The sequence below is a fragment of the Chelon labrosus genome (genome assembly GCF_963514085.1).
Source record: "Chelon labrosus genome assembly, chromosome: 11".
Taxonomy (NCBI): domain Eukaryota; kingdom Metazoa; phylum Chordata; class Actinopteri; order Mugiliformes; family Mugilidae; genus Chelon; species Chelon labrosus.
This window is the reverse complement of record NC_140344.1, coordinates 15,502,237-15,520,553: the sequence shown is the minus strand read 5'-3', so window position 1 is coordinate 15,520,553 and position 18,317 is coordinate 15,502,237. Positions and strand designations below refer to the sequence as shown.

The window sequence follows — 18,317 nt, the reverse complement described above, 5'->3', positions numbered from 1 at the left end:
AATGGGTCCGGTGTGTGTCCGCTTCCCACCTGGAGCTCCTGCAGCTATCGGAGTCTGTATAATTACGTGGAGTCAGATGTCGTATGTGCAGTGAAGCAGTAAATTCAGTAGTCATTGAACACATACGCATTTGCTGGCGTCTGTTTGCCTTTAAGGTGTGAGGGCTTTTTATCAGATACGCTTGTTTTTGTTCTACCTAAGGGCATGTTCCCGTCTCCACCCTTAGATATTAAAGCTACATAAAAAAGAAATAATAATTCAAAATTAAAATTCAACACTTATCTTGAGAAATTATAAATAAAATAGTGTTTAATCTAATAAAATCACGAGCCACATAAATAAAAAAAAAAATTATCAATTTTATCTTTATTTGAAAAATTAAAATAAAGTGCTTTTTATATACAATACAAAAAAAAGAACAGTAGTGATGTATGAAAAAAAAATTCACAATATAATTATTTTTTTTTTTTTACATTGGCAGCTGAATTTACAAAACAACTTTACAAAAAAAAACAATTGTCAACTTTACATGTTGTACTGTCACAAATAGAAGGCCTGACTATAGTGGTTCATTAGCAGACTATGATAAGTTCACTGTGGCATTAGGCTTGCGCTCAAATAAAAACAGCACCTGCACATATTATCTGACTAAATCACCGCCACTTTATTAGCTCTGCCTTTAGCAAATTGAATGTTGTTCTGATGACGGCCACTGCAACAAAAGCTGCCGTTTGTTTTGTTTTTTTTAATAACAGTCAAAGCTTGGGTCTTTTCATACTGCATGAGTGTATTAGAGCTGATCGGTCTGTGAATTTCATTTCTGCAGTGCCATTTACAGGAAACATAATACTAATGTTTATATAGATATTTCCAAAAGAATCAACCAGTGGTTATTTATATACTACAATTTAAGAATACAATTTAGTCCCTGACTGAGTTTGAAGCCACCTTAACAAAAAAAATAAAATAAAAAATAAAAAAAACACACCTCATGAGCACATTTTGTACAACATTGACACTATTAAATTACATGTATTCTGTTTTCTGCCTAAGCATGGCCTGTCCTGTCACACCTATAGTGTAGCATTTGACTCTACAGCACTACTACCTGGTTAGTTTATTACCCCAAGAGGCACGTCTCTTGATTATTGTTTCAGAAGGCATATTTTTCCATTTTCCCCAAGGCAGATTCGTAATCGGATCCACAACCTGCATTGTACTAAGGCTTTTTAGCATCATGTGCAAATCCTACGCATTCTGAGTCGAGTTGCACGCCTCCCCCCCATTATGCATGCATCTTTTTCGTGAAATCTAGAGCCAAAACTCAAGTAAGACTTCAAAAACGCTGCCAGACATTGTGTGAAATGCTTTCAACTTGCGCTGTAATCCGACTCGTACATTTGGTGGTTCCCGTGGTTTGTAATTTCTTTCTTCATAAGGAGATAAATAATTAAAATTCCTATGTTTATTACTGGATGAGAATGAAAGTTATTGCCTTTATGGTTGTCTTTAAAAACCACTGAAGCAAGCAGAGGCAGTTTTTTTTTTTCCTCCTCAGTAACACAACATTGATATCAAAGCTGAGGCTATACACATGTGTGTTATTTAAATCAGATTGTGAATAGGTGTAGTATTTAAATATGTGTTATTATTTCGCCTTGAGAACAGTGATAGATATTTAAAACTTTAAAAAATGACTGTGAAGAATGCCCCTCCGCAAAAGCAAACATTTGGCCACATAATCATAATAAATATTTATAACCTTTCATCGTGCTGCAATAAATCAACTGCCACAGATTTACGTCACTGCACTGGACCCTCGTCTCTTATCATCTGTTGATGTCATGCCAGCCGTTCGCAGTTTCATCTCCTGAAAACGCACCAAAAAAATAAAAAATAAAATGGCTGAAATCTGTTGCATACTTACAGTTAGTCTAATGAGTGTGAGTGTGTATGTGCGGGTGTGTGTTTGCAGTGCCACTGATCCTAAAGTAGCTAACAGTGCCAACACCCTTGTGCTTGCTCGGTCTCAAGGTGAGGTCTTTCTCTGTGTTTGCCTCACTTCACATTATTTGCTTTGCATAGACTGCCTATCTCATGAAGAACAGCATGATAATACCTGGAATGAGCTTTCCCCCTTTGTCGAAAAAGAAAACACAGACTGTTCAAAGTCAGGCCTTCTTCAGAGGAATTTTTTTTTACACCCAGTAACCTTTCCAATACTTAAAAAGTATATTTGTGTCTTCATATGGGACTATTCACTTGCTTTATTTGGTATGTAGTGACTGAGGTGGTGAGAGTTTCCACAACATTTCCACTGAGGTGGTTTTCTATCACTCTATAAATAATAGTCTACTTTTGAAACATTCTCTTCTTGTCTGAAATCGTCTTTTCTGTGTTTTAGTGAAATCTAAAATCATGAGTATACTTGTTTGCGTGAACGCAGGCTACATAAGAAACGGTGACATGACTTTTTTTTTTTCTTCTCCTTTCTCGTCTGTCACTGGCTTGTTCGTGTATATACTGGTGTTTACCTTTGCTACAGTGCGGTACAGTACATAGTGCATAGCCTCAGTGACGGGCACACTCTCACCAGATGACAGAATGAAAATAAAGCAGGACTGTATCGGCAGTTAGCGGCAACCTTTGAGTATCACCCTGCCTTTCAAAGCATTACCAGTGTATTATACGGACGGACTGAGTGGCAATGCTCTGAAATTCAGTCGCGAAATCTTGGCTGTGCTGCCACATCTACGCTTGTTACATTCCTGTATGTGTGAAAGCGTCAATAGTCTGAAGGCATACTGGAACTTCTTCAGTGTGCTTCAAATGCACATGAATAAGAGGGATGAGAGGAAAATAAAATGAAATGCACATGGACCACAGGGACAGAACAAAAAAAACAAAAAAAGACAAAGTGCAAAATCCGTGTAATCAAATGTCTCTCAGTGAGAGTGCTGCTCTTCCCTCTTATACTGTTTTGTCTTTCTGAACAAGTGCACTCTTTCCTTTATGTTCAAAATGAGTCTCTCCATATAACAGGAAGCCGGGCCTCACACTATAGAGTCTTTAATCTCAGAGCCCAGTCTGACTCGTGGCCGTGGGCATGTGGGAGAAATCTCTACGTGGCTCTCCTTCAAGTTCAGAGGCCTCTTCTCCGACTCTGAGAAGCTCTTGCTGTTGTCTGGCGACGAGCACTCGTGCGGCGGAGTGCTGCAGATGTAGTTGTCGTTAAGGGTCTGGTAGCCTTTGTGATCCGGCACTGACGCTGTGACTGTGTTGCCGTTGAGCGGCAAGTTCTCAGCTGGCTTCCCCACTATTCTGGGCTTCTTCTGCTGCATGTTCGGGCATTCTCCCTCCTTGAGCATGGATTTCATGTGGTCGCGGTTCCTGTAAACCACAAACAGGGAGAAGACCACCAGGGAAAACGCCAGGAGGACGCAAACCACGATCAGCTCATTCCAGTAGGTCTTAGTGTTGATCTGCGGCGAGTGGGCCTCCCCTGGCAGGATGATGAATTCCTCCTGAGAGATTTGAGGTGTACGCGATCGGCCTGTCAGGGTGGTGCTCTCCTGCCTGGCTTCACCCCTCACGCAGTAGTTTGCCAGCAGCTGTCTGAACCCTTCCTCCACTGACCAGCACTCGTAGGTTTCTTGCCTGTCAGCTTGAGCTACCACCACCAGTCCTCCCTCTGGGTTGGGGTAATGGAAGTGACCTGCGCTCTCACTGAACTCCCACCTTCTTTCAGCCAAATTAGAGCGCAGCTTGCAAGGCAGCACTTTGAACGTGTTGGCTGGGATAATGATCACTTGGCATGATGACGTTCCTGCAAAAAAGGCAAAGCGGAGACAGACTGAGTCAGACGTTGCATGAAATAAGCGGCACCACCTTATCCGGTGCAGAATTCCCAGTATTAATAGTCTGACACAAAGAACACATTTTAATCCACACTCAATTTAAAAAGCAAAGCATTAAAAATAATGAAGGCAAAGTGCTGCTCTGTAAATCTCTGACAGTTCAGAGAAGAGGAGGACACATACGTGTAGGTGGAGGTTTAATAAACCGTGGCATAGCCTTGACGCAAACAGCTGATGTGTCTGCTTCGTCTACATCCTGCTTCCAGGCACTGAAACACATACACTTAATCGTAAATTGTCATTTCAAAATGCAGTGTCCTATCGTCTAATATTTACACATCACAGAAAGCCTTAGCTGCTAAAATGTGTCTAGATTATTGTGCAGAGGGAGAGCGCTTTACGTACTTGCTTGGTGGTGCTCGTCTGATATCTACACACTGCCTCTCGTTCCAGGCACAGTACGGATCCCTGGAGAGGATGCACTCCCCGCAGCTCTGATAATTAGTGCAGTTAGCGACTGGGACCTCCACCACTTCAGAGAAAGAGGAAACATAAAGCTGACCCTGTGGAGGAGAGATGACAAAGCAGGGGGCAGACAGGAAATGCCCCAAATACAAATTACTATTTTCATCCAGGTTCTTCCCTGCCTGACCCTGATCTAAATGCAGTGTAGTGTAGTGTGTTTCCTTTCCCATTCATAATGGGACAATTGTCTAATCAAACACATGCCAGGATTCGGTCTGTGTCGCAAATCCAGCTGTTAAAACCCCAGCTGTTTACAGATCCCCTGAGAGAAAGCTGTATTAGCTCATTGAACACGAGGTCTGCTTTAGGCTGTGACTCTTAATGGCTGGTGGAATCTCTAAACTGCCAATGAATGAACAAGGCTTATTAGTTTGCAGCATGAGGACTCCACTTACCTTTTCTGTGTCCAGCTCAATGTGCTGCACCGGCTGGGACTCACGGAACAGCACCATCTCCTCGATGATGTGCATCTTGTTGTTGACATTAATGGCTTTATGGAGTCTCCCATCATCTATAAAACATAAAATTGAAGTTGAATTAAACTCTACACAGGATAGTAAAAAAAAAAAAAAAGAAAAAAGAGAGGCTGTGAATGGCAGTGTTTTACCTGTGCCAATGAAGAGCACATTATACGCCTTCTTGGCCGCCTGGACTCGATGGACAGCAATCTGCGTGTAGCGCACATTACGCTTCAGTAGAAGGGGCTGGCTGCGGATCACGCTGTCCATCAAAAAGTGGTCCTTGACAAAATTCAGGACCTTGTCTGGCATGTGCAGCGAGGAGGAGATGTTCTGTTCTCTGGCAACATTTGTGATGCACTGTGGAAGCAACAAGTCACGTTTTTTTATCTCCCCACTGACACTGTGCAACACCGCTTTGTTTTTGTTACTTATATTTCAGGCTTTTAAACGTGATAAGACTGCCAGGAAAGGAATGCAACGACACTTTGATAAGAATCGTGTTTAGGGGAAGAGGAGGAGCGACGGCAGCTTGTCAGATGTCTGCTCGAGCCTCATTTGCCACGCAAATTGAGGACGTGACTGATGAGCAGACAGGAACATCTGAAACCCCTCATGCAGCTGACAAAACAAGCTGAGGGCTCTGACGTGTGTGTGTGTGTGTCTACGGGTCCTCCAGCAGAGGGCAGCAGGCAAGTACTCACCGCTCCAGGCCGAGGCTCTGGGACCGGATGGTTGTACGTGTACCACTGCTGGGTCTCTCGGTTGACCTCGCGGTATCGGCCGTTGAACGCCTTTTCCACCTGGTCCATGGTGAAGGCACACACTGCAGAGCTTCCTGATGCACCCTTGTACCTTATGAGGCAAAAACAAGTATTTCATTAACACCTGATAAACCAGAATTAGAATAAGTCAGAATAAGAATAAGAGAAGAGCGTATGATTACACCTGGCAAAGTCAAAAAACAATCATCACATCTGTTCAATGGTGTCCTCAAAACTAACTGTGGCCTTACTCTGGTTTCAGTCTAAACTAAGTCATGCGTGTGTGCCACGTCTTGCTCACCACTGAGACGTGAAGACTCCATAAAACACAGTGTTCTCCCAGTCGTCGGGGCTGGGCGTGAGCACAAACATGTCTTGGATTATGTTGAAGGGGAAGCCGTCATCAGGCAGAGAGCACAGGAGCTGAGCCTTCAGGAAAGTCGTCCACTTCTTCTGCAACACCCTCTCGCCGCCGATGTCACCCTGCAAACACAAAAATTGCGGGGCTTGTTATCCTGAGGCCAGTAGAGGGTGCAACAGGACCGACACCGCTGCTGCCTCTAGACAATTCCTCTGCACAGTTTGACACTCAGCTGTGATTTGGAGGGGTCTGACAGGGTTGTGATGTGCCGTGTATTACATGTTGCCATATTTTACCTACATACATACAATACATACTGTGTGTGCCACATTATAAAGAGAGAAACATAAAGAGAGCTCTGGGTCCAAAGGTGAAGCTGTTTGAATTGATTTAAGTGAAAAACGTTAACCTCCTGCAGTAAAACCATAATGAGCTAAATGAATGAATTTGTGCCCGCGACACAGATGCACCCTGAGGCAGCAGACTTCTAGGTCATGAAAACAATATACATCATCACAACGGGCATAGATAAAAAAAGAAGAAGAAGAAGAAGAAGAAGAAAAAAAACACCCGGGGCTTAGAGGAGAGCAAATGCTTTTAAATGAAAAAGAAAAAGAAGCATCGCTCCCAGACAATCCTTCTTCACTGACACTTCCTCTGTGATTCAACGCCTTTGGCACAAGCCTTCAGAGCGAACGCGTGGCACAGGACCTCCTTGACATGCAGACTAATTCGTCTACAACGATATTGCCGCAAACCTGAGGGCAACCACATCTTTAAGGCTCAGAGCGAAAGTGATTTACGGTATGTGATGCTGTAAAGCAGATTATATTCCACATTCATTTTACAGGTCTGGGGAAGTTGACTCCAGACAAAGATCTGAACTGAAGAGGTTATTTTAGATTTTAGGAAAACCTGGAATTTAATGAGAGGGTGTAACAACATGAAATACAGCTGCAGTTTTTAAGATGTGCAGAGCAAAAGGACTTCAACGTCAATCTGCAATTGAGTCGACTTTATTTCACATTAATCAGAGTAAATGGCAGCACTGGATGGGAAGGGAAATGACACATGGCCGTTCTGAGCTTCTGAGGCAATTACTTATTGTAGTAAGCCAGGCAGATAATGAGCGACATACAGTACATATTCCTTGGTCCTTCTGGCTGAACCTACTTTTATCATTTAATGCCACTCTGCGCTTAAACTGACTTCTGAATAATTGAAACACAGGGAGCCCATTCATTAATCTCTTGTAAAAGCATCCCTTATTCAAAAGGCTGTTCAAAACGGCATGAACATGGCAGGCGGTAATGGCTTCTTCCTGGGAACAATCCTGCAAACGAGAACACGCTTTGCTTTGTTTGTTTCAAGAAAAACATTGTTTATCGCTCCGTAGTTAGCCTTGATGAAGCAGAGCCAAAGTAATAAACACCTGAGGATACAATAAAGATGAGGGCTGCAGGATTTACGTTGAGATGTGGCCAAAGACTGGACTTAAATAAGCTTTTTTAAACAGTGATCACTATAAATTATCAAGTGACACATCTGTCTATTGAGCATTTACCTAATTTAAAAGCTCTGATATAGTTCCCTTTAGGATCATTTATAGCAGAACACTTTATATTCAACCCATATTCAGATAAAGCTGTTAACTGGAGTGTCTCTTAGATCGGATGTATGGAAAAACTGAGTGGATAGTTGCGTGAAGATGAAGAAAATATAACCCTCTGGGAAGTGTCAGACTGTGAAACAGCCCTTGTGATTCATAACTGGGCTTTCTATGGCAACACTTCAAAACACCAGCTAGTATTTTTTCCTTCCTCTTGGACAGTGATAAACGTCACTGATTTTCAAAGAGACAAGCAGCTCTCTGATCTGAAGAACGGCGTTGTGACTGTGTTAATAATGTTTACTGAACTGAGCAAGCCCTAAAAAAATTATTAACAGCTACCGTGTGAGGTTGATGTTTTAGTTTCAAAAGCCTGAAGCATTTCAGCGAGTCAGAAACAATTTCTGTACACAGATCTTGAGCTGCAGTAATCCCGACCATTTTTAGTTAGCTTCTGATTCCCATCTGAACGCAAATATTTGCTGAAACATGATAAGAATTGAAAGGATTTGGAGAAAGGGAAACAAGCAGAGGGGAAACATGTTTTTCTGCAAAAGGAGATCATGCGTCACTGCCCGGAAGGACTGTGAGGTGCCGTATACAAAGTGTATTTATCTGTAAGCAGCTTTCAGAAGACTACTTACAGGCCCGTATAGGAGCATAAACGAAACATAAGCGCACATGAAATGCGCAAACACACAAACAAACCCCCTTCCCGGTTTGATAGATTCCTAGAGTGGCGAGGGGCATAAATGTAACTAAAGTCTTTCGAGATGGACTATCTGCCTTCAAGCATCACTCACCTTACACACACGAGCAATGCGTGACACAATGGTGTTGTCAAAGAAATCAAACTCCTTTCCTGCTTCACTGAAGAAGAAGTAAATCTTATCATCGTCGCCCACTGGGTTGCCCTTGGGTAGACTCTCCTGTATGTAGGCAGAGCCAACAAAGGCTGGGTCTGAAAGGAAACCAACAATACTGTCACACTGGGATCCCTCTGACATCAACACTATAAAGTCCGGTGGCAACATGGGCTGAGAGACTGCTGGTAGACACTTTTTATCTAGCACATTTGACAGAATTGAATCCATATAAGATTTTAAAATAATACAATTATTTCTCTAGTTTTTATCATACACTGGTGAGGCATAACATTATGACCACCTTTCTAATATTGTGTAGGTCTCCTTTGTGCCTCTGAAACGGTTCTGACTCATCAGAGAATGGACTTGAGCCTTCTGAGGCTGTCCTGGCCTTTGGGTCCTATGGGTTGAGGGGAGGGGCTTCTGTGGATCAGACTTGTTCCAGTACAGATACTTGATCAGTTTGGGATCTTGTGAATTTGGAGGCCAGGTCAACATCTTGTGTTTTTCGTGTTTTTTTTAGTTGTTCCTAAACTGGCTTTTTGTGTGTGTGCCTGTGTCATGCTGCATCCTGCTGCGGATGACTGCTGCCATCAAGGAGTCTCATTGCTATGGGGTGGGGGTGTCTGGTCTGGTCTAGGTGGGTGGTACACTTCTAAGTAACATCCACATAAATGCCAGGTCCAAAAGTTTCCCAGCAGAACTAGATGGTGAATGGTACCCACTTCACCTGTCAGTGGTTACAATGTTATGCCTGATCTGTGTCTCTCAAAGGAGATCATAGACAGCAGTGTCTTCCAGACAAAGGACTGTACCTTGAAGCCAGTTGAGTGAGTTTTCTGTTTTTAGAGCAGTTCCTTGGCTTAGACTCTTGTAAATGATGGGTTCATTTCCTTGGAAATTACTGACTGTACCGGCATACAGCTCTCCATCTGCAACACAGTGAAGAAGACCAACATAATCACAGCATTCACCACAGGGGAATGGGGCCTCTGCGTCATACACAGTAATGAAATCCAGAGGTTATGCCCAAATTTGTCTCCACATCAGCCACCTGCATGTAGTTACTCTACTGATTCCCACGGTGGCTAGTATAAATCAATCAAAACATTTAACACAGCTTGATTTTTCTCGTCAGGTGGCAGCCGCTGTGAGACCTACCAGCCATGATGGCGGTGGACTTGTATTCAGGGTTAAATGGGCAGCGGCTCCGTCCATCCTCTGAAACAATCTCGCCAGTGTCGCTCCTGACGAGGGAGAAGTCTGCAGTGTTCTGCAGGAAACACACACACACGCACCATATGTCACATGTGAAAAGTAGAGCAGTAACCTGTTCTGACAGTGGCCGCTGTGTTCTGGTCCCACAGCGAAAAGATGGTCAGTCTTTGGCTGAAGTTGAAACACAGGTCACCCGTGTTTGTTTGTTATGGATTGTTCTAAAAGGCCTTAAAAGATTTGTAGCAAAGGATTGAGAACCAGATCGATTCTCATATAATCTCATTACATGCATTAAATATTTTCATCCATCTCCCAAGGGCACAGGAGATAATAAAATAATGCACGTATATTGTATCTAACTGGGCAGAGCCTCCGCCAGACTGCTAAATGAGTTGAGAGGCAGGAAGCAGCAGATTTTAGATGCTCTTCCTCCAGAATCTGATAAATAAATCACATTTAAAGTCCAGCACCGGGAGTAATCAACTTTTCTGAGAAACAGAAAAGCACAGTTTTCTTTCATATCCTTACAAAAAGAAGACGACACAAGTACGGTCACTGCAGCAGATGTGACAGTTTGATGCAAACACTTACTATGTAAGCACAGATGGGGCTGAAGGCGTACGTTCCACACACGTACAGATGAGTGCTGTTGATCGGTAATAAAATCTTGATGTAGTTGAAGCAATCCGTCTGTGTAAGGGAAAGATGAAAATGAATTTCAACACTTGTTTCTTTACAGCTACTAACATAGAAGGATTAAGCTTTATAAATAAGACTGTACTGAGACTAAATGAGTGTGCACTTTGATAGTTTTCTACAGATCGACAATTCACATATTGCATTTAAAAAACAAATGTTATTTATCCCACTATCACAGAGTTATACAATCTGCAAAAACAAACTCATTCACATTTCTCCTGCTAATGTGCTCATGCTACATAAAATGCTCAATAAAAGTTCCAGGTCTGTCTGTTTACATGTAAGAGTGAATGTGGAGTGGGCTCACAAAAGAAAGAAAGAATGTAATAGAGGGAAAAGTGTGCTCGAAAGGAAAGGAAAAATCCATTGTTGTGGAATGGAAAGTTAGAACTTGACAGGAAATATCCAGGGTTCTGCCCTGGGTCTGTTTTCCAAGTGCTGTGCAATAATGGTCATCTTGAGCAAGAGGCAAACCTGCACTCATGTAAATAACGTTTGAGCCGTGCAAGTTCAGCTACTTGAGCTTTAAAGCAGCAGTTCACTCGCCTGCAGGTCTTTGCCTTTGAAACTGCACTCGTCTCTCTTCCTCTCTGGAGTTTTCCACGTGAGCTGCAGGAGAGAGGCAAAGTCAGACTCAGACTGTAGGTATAATAAAGTGTTATACTCACATCGGACGTCTGAGATTGTATCATATTTATCACCATATTAATACTGTTCTGGTGGGATCCTATTCTATTCTAACCACATTCATATTGATACAGTATATTATATGTGGTGTTGCAGTTCACACACACTTCCACAGCTGGCTCTTACATTTCTTTGTAGCTTGGCTGCACTGATATCAGACAGGTTGAGGGCAAAGAGAATCTCCCGGGCACCAACATACAGCATGTTGTCTCCATTACTGAGAAGGACAGAGGTAAAGTTGGAGACCCCGTTGACTGAGAAACTTCTGGTTGTCCTCTCCTTCGCGCCTGGACAGAAACAGACACAGACAGAGGAGAAGACATAAGAAGCAACTCGTTAATTAATCTGTCCAGGTCAGTGGAAAGACGTCATTCAGTAAATTATAAAAAAAAGCATTATAAACAAGGCATATGCAAATGTATGATCTTTTTGAGCGCACTCATTTGATGTACACCACATATACAATACAATGATACAATGCTCATTCTGTCTTAGTCAAACAAACGAGTGTTTTAAATTGCATACCATCGACCTATACATTTACAAATATTTCTTCAGTGACTTCTATATTTTGGACCGCCGCCTCAGAAACAACAGAAATAAGATTTTGCACTGAAGGAGATCTAGAGCAACTGAGATCTGGGCCCCCGCGGTATTTGATACGACAGGAAAAAAATCTTATCTTATCACAGGAAATCAATGTGTCTGTGTTTCTTGGTGTGAGTGCATGTGAGACTGCAGCTTCAACATCCTCGCGGCCGCTCATCGAAGGAAAGAAATTCCTCATGTTTCACCTGCAGTTCAGCGCTGTAGGTACAGTAAGCGAATGGCACCGTTCCAAACGCATTAACTGACTCCTGGCGGAAGCCAAGGGTTAAATCATCAACTGTCCTAATCACTGCTTTAAAGGCCCATGTGTATCTCAGATTTGCAGCAGTCTGGAGGCATTAGCTGCCAGCCCAGCTTGAACAACTTGCCTTAATTACATGCCAGCATAAACAGAAGCAGGGAGCGAATGGAAACTTGAAGTGACTGAAGCTCTGATACGGGACCTCTGCCCCCGGAAATGTGTAGAACGAAGGAAAAAATAACAGGCCAAAGGACTCGCTTTATTTTACCGAGGAAAGTCACCAAATATTGTTTCGCCCTGTGATGTGATTTAATGTTTAGAGGGGAATGTTGTTCTCTTGGATTCATCTTTAAACTACTGAACATTGCTATGCTTCACTCTCTAAAATGTCAATATGTCACCACCGCCTCCCAAAACTCAGTATTACAACAGATCGGTTCAACTAATATAATTGTCAATACAAAGAAATAAAGAAGAATTTTTTGATATTGTTTCTGGACAGAAAATACGGCCAATTTATCCCAGTAATGTATTTTGTATTTTTCTCCAGCATTTCCAAAGGTGTGAGGAGCCCACCTCCGTCTATTAGCCAACAGAATCATAATGCATTACCACAATAAGCCAGAGTCAATTTAGTTTTACTATGTGAGTTGGCCCGAGGAGGCACCTCACTTTGAAACTTACACGAATCACACGCATGGTGGACTAAAACTGGAATCAAACCACATATGCTGCTGGTAATAATTAAAATTACATCACTGCATAAAACTAATCCAGTCCAGATAGAGTCATTAAGTCCTATTGAAAATTAGCTCACGATGCAGCATATGCCCTGCAGTATGTGTGACCTAAAATAACCCCACCCCAGCGAGTAGGTACAGGAGGTTGAGAGACTTCCTCTCCCTCGGGAAAACAACACGTTAATAGCAGTCCATCACTACAGCAACAGTGAGCCATATTGTAGTTAAATCTGTCCGTAAAACCACAAGAGGCTCTGCTCATGTACTGTACATGGACCCACTGGGGCCAATCTCTCTCCTTTTCACTATCATTACAGGATAAATGGACTGCGGCTCCATGCCGGTACTGTTTCCCTCCTATTTTATTTTCCTCCCCACCGAGCCTCGGGCAAATTTTACTGTGATTTACAGAGAGAGCAAAAGACAAAGGCCAAACCCTAAACCCTAAACCAAAACAAAAGCTTTGAGGGATTTTCAGAGTGGAAGGTATCTATACAATTATTCTCTGGAGTTAGATAACCACTGTCACATACTGAGCGACCACAGTTGACACAGAGTAACAATAGGGCTCCAAGTTGAGTATCATTAAAGAGATCACGGAGGGTTTTCCCCTTCAAAATTTTCAGGAAAACAATCATCTTCCATCGCAGACCAACAATGCTTTATTTCTCTGAGAAGTAGCGTTTATAGCTACATTATAACGTCACCTGTTTTGGCAGTGTGCTTGAAAGGGTGTGTTTACAGAAATAACAGGACAGCTTTCAAATTGCTAGTTTAAAGCTGCGTATACATTACTTTAGCATAGTCAAGGTAGCAAAATGAAAGCTATTTTAGCATGTTTTCTTACGTTGCATTGTAAGTTTTAAGGGGAAAAAAAAAGATCAGGCTTTCACAAGGTGGTAAGGAACTCAGATGATGTAACTTTCTGCCTGCCAGAACTGGAATTGAGCAAGAATGCAGCACAGGTGTCCTGGAACAAACCATCAAGAGAAAATCTTGATATCAGAGAACCAGGGTTACAGTAGTAACCATTAGTTTTAATGCAATTATATGGCTTTTCCTTAAGAAAGCTACAATATATTATGACTTATTTTTAGTATCCTGTTTTTTCACACCACCCAGGTTAATCTGAACAAATTTCTTGTTCCGACAGATGTTCCTAATAAAAAAAATAAACTAAACTCCCCATGAGTCATTTAGCGCTGAAAAAGCCACTTGGATGAAAGGGCGAAATGTCTTCAAGAAATTTTTAGTCTTGTTGCTTTGGTTAAGCTTTGCTTCTGGATATACCATGACCTGGATGGCTGGTAATATAATTTTCATAATCAAAGTTGCATTAGTGTATAATGAGGGCTTTCTATCTATATAAGGAGCAATGGTTCTCCAACACACTGGAGGTATCAAACCAAACAAACAAATGGAAGACATTACCTTCAACGCAATGTAATAGCACTATTTTTCATATTGTTCCGTCATTATACAGATGTAATTATCATTATCCCTGGAAGTGTTAGTGTGTTTGCACTGACTCTAACACATTCTGGACATAAGCGGCAGTCATGAGCGGCAACATGATCCTCAGACCACAAACCAGGACAGAATAACTCACTCACAGGTCAAACACTGTGCAGACTGTTCGCCCCAAACCAGCATCACAAGTTAATGAGTGCATCTTACTTGCCCTGCCCTCCGCTCCACATATGCCACAGCCTCTTCAAGAATCCCCTCCATTGTTGCCGACTGTCTGAGTTCGATTGCTGACGGGTCATTTCATGACAATGCAGCCCCAGAAATGTTGTGGTGTACACCAGGGAGAGACAACCATACAAGAGTACAAAGGAAGCACTTAAGGGTAGAAGAAGAGAAGTGGCCATCATGTCACCACTGAAGAGGTACAACAGTATCATACTACAGCAGTTTATCCTTGTCTATCCTGCTTCTCTTTTGTAAGGGAGAGATTGAAAAAACGGGGTCTTATAAAGAATTGATGCGTGATACTTTGAAGTGCACCACAGCAATGGAGGGGGTTATTTTTAGGGTCCATTTATATTGAACAGGTTATGATCAGGAGGCCGCATGCTTTTTTTTAAATTTTTTTTACAGTGAAACATATGGTATGCAGTTCTGTGCATGTTCTGTTCATCCATCATTCATTCCTCTGAAAGAGCTCCAGAGGCTGATGTCAAGGCACTTTGATGCCGTCTGATGACCAAACACTTTTTTAATCCCCAGTCTTTTCAGTTGCCGGGATGTAGTTATGCAAAAAAATTTTGTTCTGCAGAAGTTCTAGGATATCATCAGTGAAGATATTTTACAAACTGAACGAGAACCAGCACTGCATAAACAATGGCTAGGTTACATCGGATACTCCACAGATATGTAAACACTTTTTACTGGAATTGCTTCTCCAGTAGAAGAAGTCTCTAGGAAACCTGAGGTATGTGTATTATCTGGCGTTCAAGAGACATTTTTCGAAAAAGACATATTAAACAATGTAACTTTTTCAAACAAAATTGAATTTGTCCACATTTTAATTTGGACAAGACACAATTAAGATGTCTCAAACACCTCAGCGCATAAAACAAAAATGGCGGGAATGGCTACATTCTGCCAGGTGTTGTTTTTGGTTTCTATGCTAACTGATTTTTGAGGCAAACTCAACTCTCTGGACTGGACAGGACTGATGATGGAAACACTAGTTTAACACAGTTTGAGCAATAGCCTGTCCAGCTGCTACTGAAAACTCTGCACAAAAAAAGGAGGCCAGCAGGCAGAGCTGGAAGGCTCTGCACCCCCCCATGTCACTGATAGCGGACCTCTGATCCTCAAGTTTGAGAGAGGTGCTTTGTGCGGTTAGAGCACTTCATCCGTGACCTCTTCTACAAGAGAACTGAACAGCCCAATCTGTGGTTGAACCTCTGGCAGCTGCAAGCAATATGAGAACATTATTAGCCATTATTATGTAATTAAAAGTACTTTCTTCAAATGACACTGCTAAATGGACTGAAACACTCACCTAGACTGACTTTCTAAACTATTGAGAGGCTATATTAATTATATTGGGTATCATTCTTCATTTTTGCAGCCAATTTCTTGGCGGCCGTGTCCACAAAAAGTAAAAGGATCATAAAAAGTGCAAGAAATCCCCCCTAGAGGGGAATTAGAGTAATTCGCCCTTTAGTGACAGAGATCTAAGTGCCTTCTTTTGTAGGGCAACTATAACAAGCCGATTCAACCAGTGCCCTCCCTTATGAGGGGGGTGGGGGGAGCGCCTTTATCAGCTCTTGCAGCTGTAGGTTCAGGAGATCAGACGATTGCATACCTCATTTAAAGCACCCGTTCCTGTTTGCTTTCTGCAGGACTACAAGAAAGCAATGCCACAAACAAAAACACACTGTGTACAATTACCAGCAAAGTCTGCAACAAACCATCCCTACAACTGCACGGAAATCTGCCTAACAATAAATGTGCACTTGCAAACGAGGAGAAAACTAAGATTATTGTCACCCTTAAAAAATAAGGAAAAGCACCTGACTTTATTGCTACGTAGTTTGTAGTTTTATGAAGACTAGTGTTGCTCCCAGTTCACCAGAAAAAAATAATCTATTTATTGCCTTCACAAACAAGCAACAGACTCATGATAGATGGTTGATAGATCATCTTTAAGGGACGTCTGATGCCCCATTTCCAGTCTTCTGACCACAGACATGACCTAGATCTGTGACGGAATATAACAAGAATGCTTTCAAGTAATAGTCTTAGGAGAATGGGACTGACATTTTAAACAGGGTTGACTGGGCAGAAGAAGATGCACAAACCCTAACTGGATGGGACTAATCTTCTTTCTCCCCCCATTACATCAATACATCCAGAAAAGACAGTTACCCAGCTATGTGATATAAATTTAACCACAATATCACAGTAAGACTTCGAACACTATTTAAAGTATAACAAAACATATTTGGTTTGGATTATTAACCACACTCTGATATATAAATAAAATATTAAGCAACATATTAGTTATGGATAGAATAGTGAAGTTCTGGTGTACTTGCAGCCATTTCATGTAATATATTGAGAAAAAATAAGTTCTCAAACCAATTCATCATAATTGGTTTAAAATCCAAATATCAGTTTAAGATATCTACATTCTAGCAGCCATTGTTCGATTGGTAAGGGGATCTGACTCCATCATAATTAAATAGGGTGGTTTGTTTCTTTTCCAGGGCACCAGCAGTCGGGGTTGAATCCATCTTATCGAGAGAAGGTGTCCAGACCACCAAACCAAGAAAAATAAATCTCTTTGTCAGAGATGGAAGACTGTGATGCAGTTTATTTAACTGGTTTGCTAAAGACAGCATGGGGTTTGAATGAATGAACTTTATTGTCATCATACAAAGTGCAACGTAACTTTGTGTTGGCTGCTTTCTAATCATCAACAAAGGACAAGAGACCAGGCAAATTGTTAAGACAACATAAAAGATGAGCTGGAATGTCTCAAAATTAGGATGATCTTATGAAAACAGAAGTGACAGTCAATGGAAGCAAAGAAAAACCTTTTCAGGCGGAGCATACAGGCAGCAGGGAGGAACCTCTTTCCTCCGTCTTCATGCCTACTGCACTTGTTCAAGGACTTTTCTCGGGCTAGAACAGACTGTACATCCAGTTGCTCTTAGACGAAGTGATTAAGGCCGTGTGTGGAGAGTGAAGCAACGACCGCCGCGACAGGAAGACACAGCACCAACAAGAGCCCCGCAGGGTTAGTGTCAGAGCAATGCCAGAGCTCCCACTACTGTCGCATTGTCTGGTGACAACGAGACAGAAAACAGGCCCCACTGGAGCGCCAACTAAATTATTCCAAGTCATTTTAAATGAGCTATTAAGAGCGGCTGCTGAATTGGTAATTGCGGGGGAGCAGACCTGGGAAGCTGAAGGACAGAGACTTAAACATCTGGAATTCATTAAGACAACAGGCCAAGAGGGTCAAATCGCTGGGAGATTCATTAGGCAACCTGTGAGCCTGCTGCTTGTATTGGTAAATTGTGGAGCTGCATCTTGTTAGCAGGATATTGTCCCAGCTGCACCGTAATGACGCTGAGAAAAGTGGCAAATTTGAACACAGCTTGAGGCCGGAAAGTGACAGTGAAAGAAAGTTAAACAAAACGTCCATTATGTATTCACGCAGCAGGGATGAGCAGCGACAAGCTTCTGTGGTGCAACATATGATGGGGAACTAGTTAATCCGTTGACATTTAACGACAAAACTGCTTCATATTTATTAACACTGCAGCTCTTTTCTCATGAGAAGTGTTGATAAGGCACTCTGCTGGTCAGGGAGCTACAAAGGCTGACCCTGGATTAACCGCAATAACGTAAAGCAGCTGCTGGTTCATCAGGAACCCACCATGACCCCTACCTCTAGTGTGAACAGCGGTCCAGCATCAGCAACAAAGGGACTGTACGGGAGGTCATGACATGTTTCTAACCGTGTTTCTCTGTTTCTAGTCTGTGTGATCTGGATGCTGAATGCAGTAATTATCGCCATCAGTCAATGGTTAGATAATGGTTAAAAAAATTAGCAGAGCACAAGATAAAGCATTAATATCGCATAATTTTGTCCGGTTAATAATTTAAAATCCAAACATTTATAGTTAATGTTTAAATACAATGAAAAAGCAAATGA

The 18,317-nt window shown here is 42.0% G+C and overlaps 1 protein-coding gene across 1 annotated transcript in view; it reads right to left on the bottom strand.

Annotated features, from left to right (window-relative positions):
• Positions 1 to 418: 418 nt before the first annotated feature.
• sema4ba (sema domain, immunoglobulin domain (Ig), transmembrane domain (TM) and short cytoplasmic domain, (semaphorin) 4Ba) overlaps positions 419 to 18,317 on the bottom strand; it is a 38,379-nt gene continuing 20,480 nt past the window's right edge. The window contains exons 3-15 of the mRNA XM_084555392.1: positions 11,171 to 11,331; positions 10,904 to 10,966; positions 10,250 to 10,348; positions 9,602 to 9,713; positions 9,256 to 9,372; positions 8,378 to 8,535; positions 5,906 to 6,087; positions 5,545 to 5,695; positions 4,990 to 5,200; positions 4,778 to 4,893; positions 4,263 to 4,420; positions 4,041 to 4,126; positions 419 to 3,826 (exon numbers count right to left, since the gene is read on the bottom strand). Coding sequence (XP_084411518.1) covers positions 3,054 to 3,826; positions 4,041 to 4,126; positions 4,263 to 4,420; positions 4,778 to 4,893; positions 4,990 to 5,200; positions 5,545 to 5,695; positions 5,906 to 6,087; positions 8,378 to 8,535; positions 9,256 to 9,372; positions 9,602 to 9,713; positions 10,250 to 10,348; positions 10,904 to 10,966; positions 11,171 to 11,331 — 2,387 coding nt within the window. The 3' untranslated portion in view covers positions 419 to 3,053. The remainder of the gene's footprint in view (positions 3,827 to 4,040; positions 4,127 to 4,262; positions 4,421 to 4,777; positions 4,894 to 4,989; positions 5,201 to 5,544; positions 5,696 to 5,905; positions 6,088 to 8,377; positions 8,536 to 9,255; positions 9,373 to 9,601; positions 9,714 to 10,249; positions 10,349 to 10,903; positions 10,967 to 11,170; positions 11,332 to 18,317) is intronic.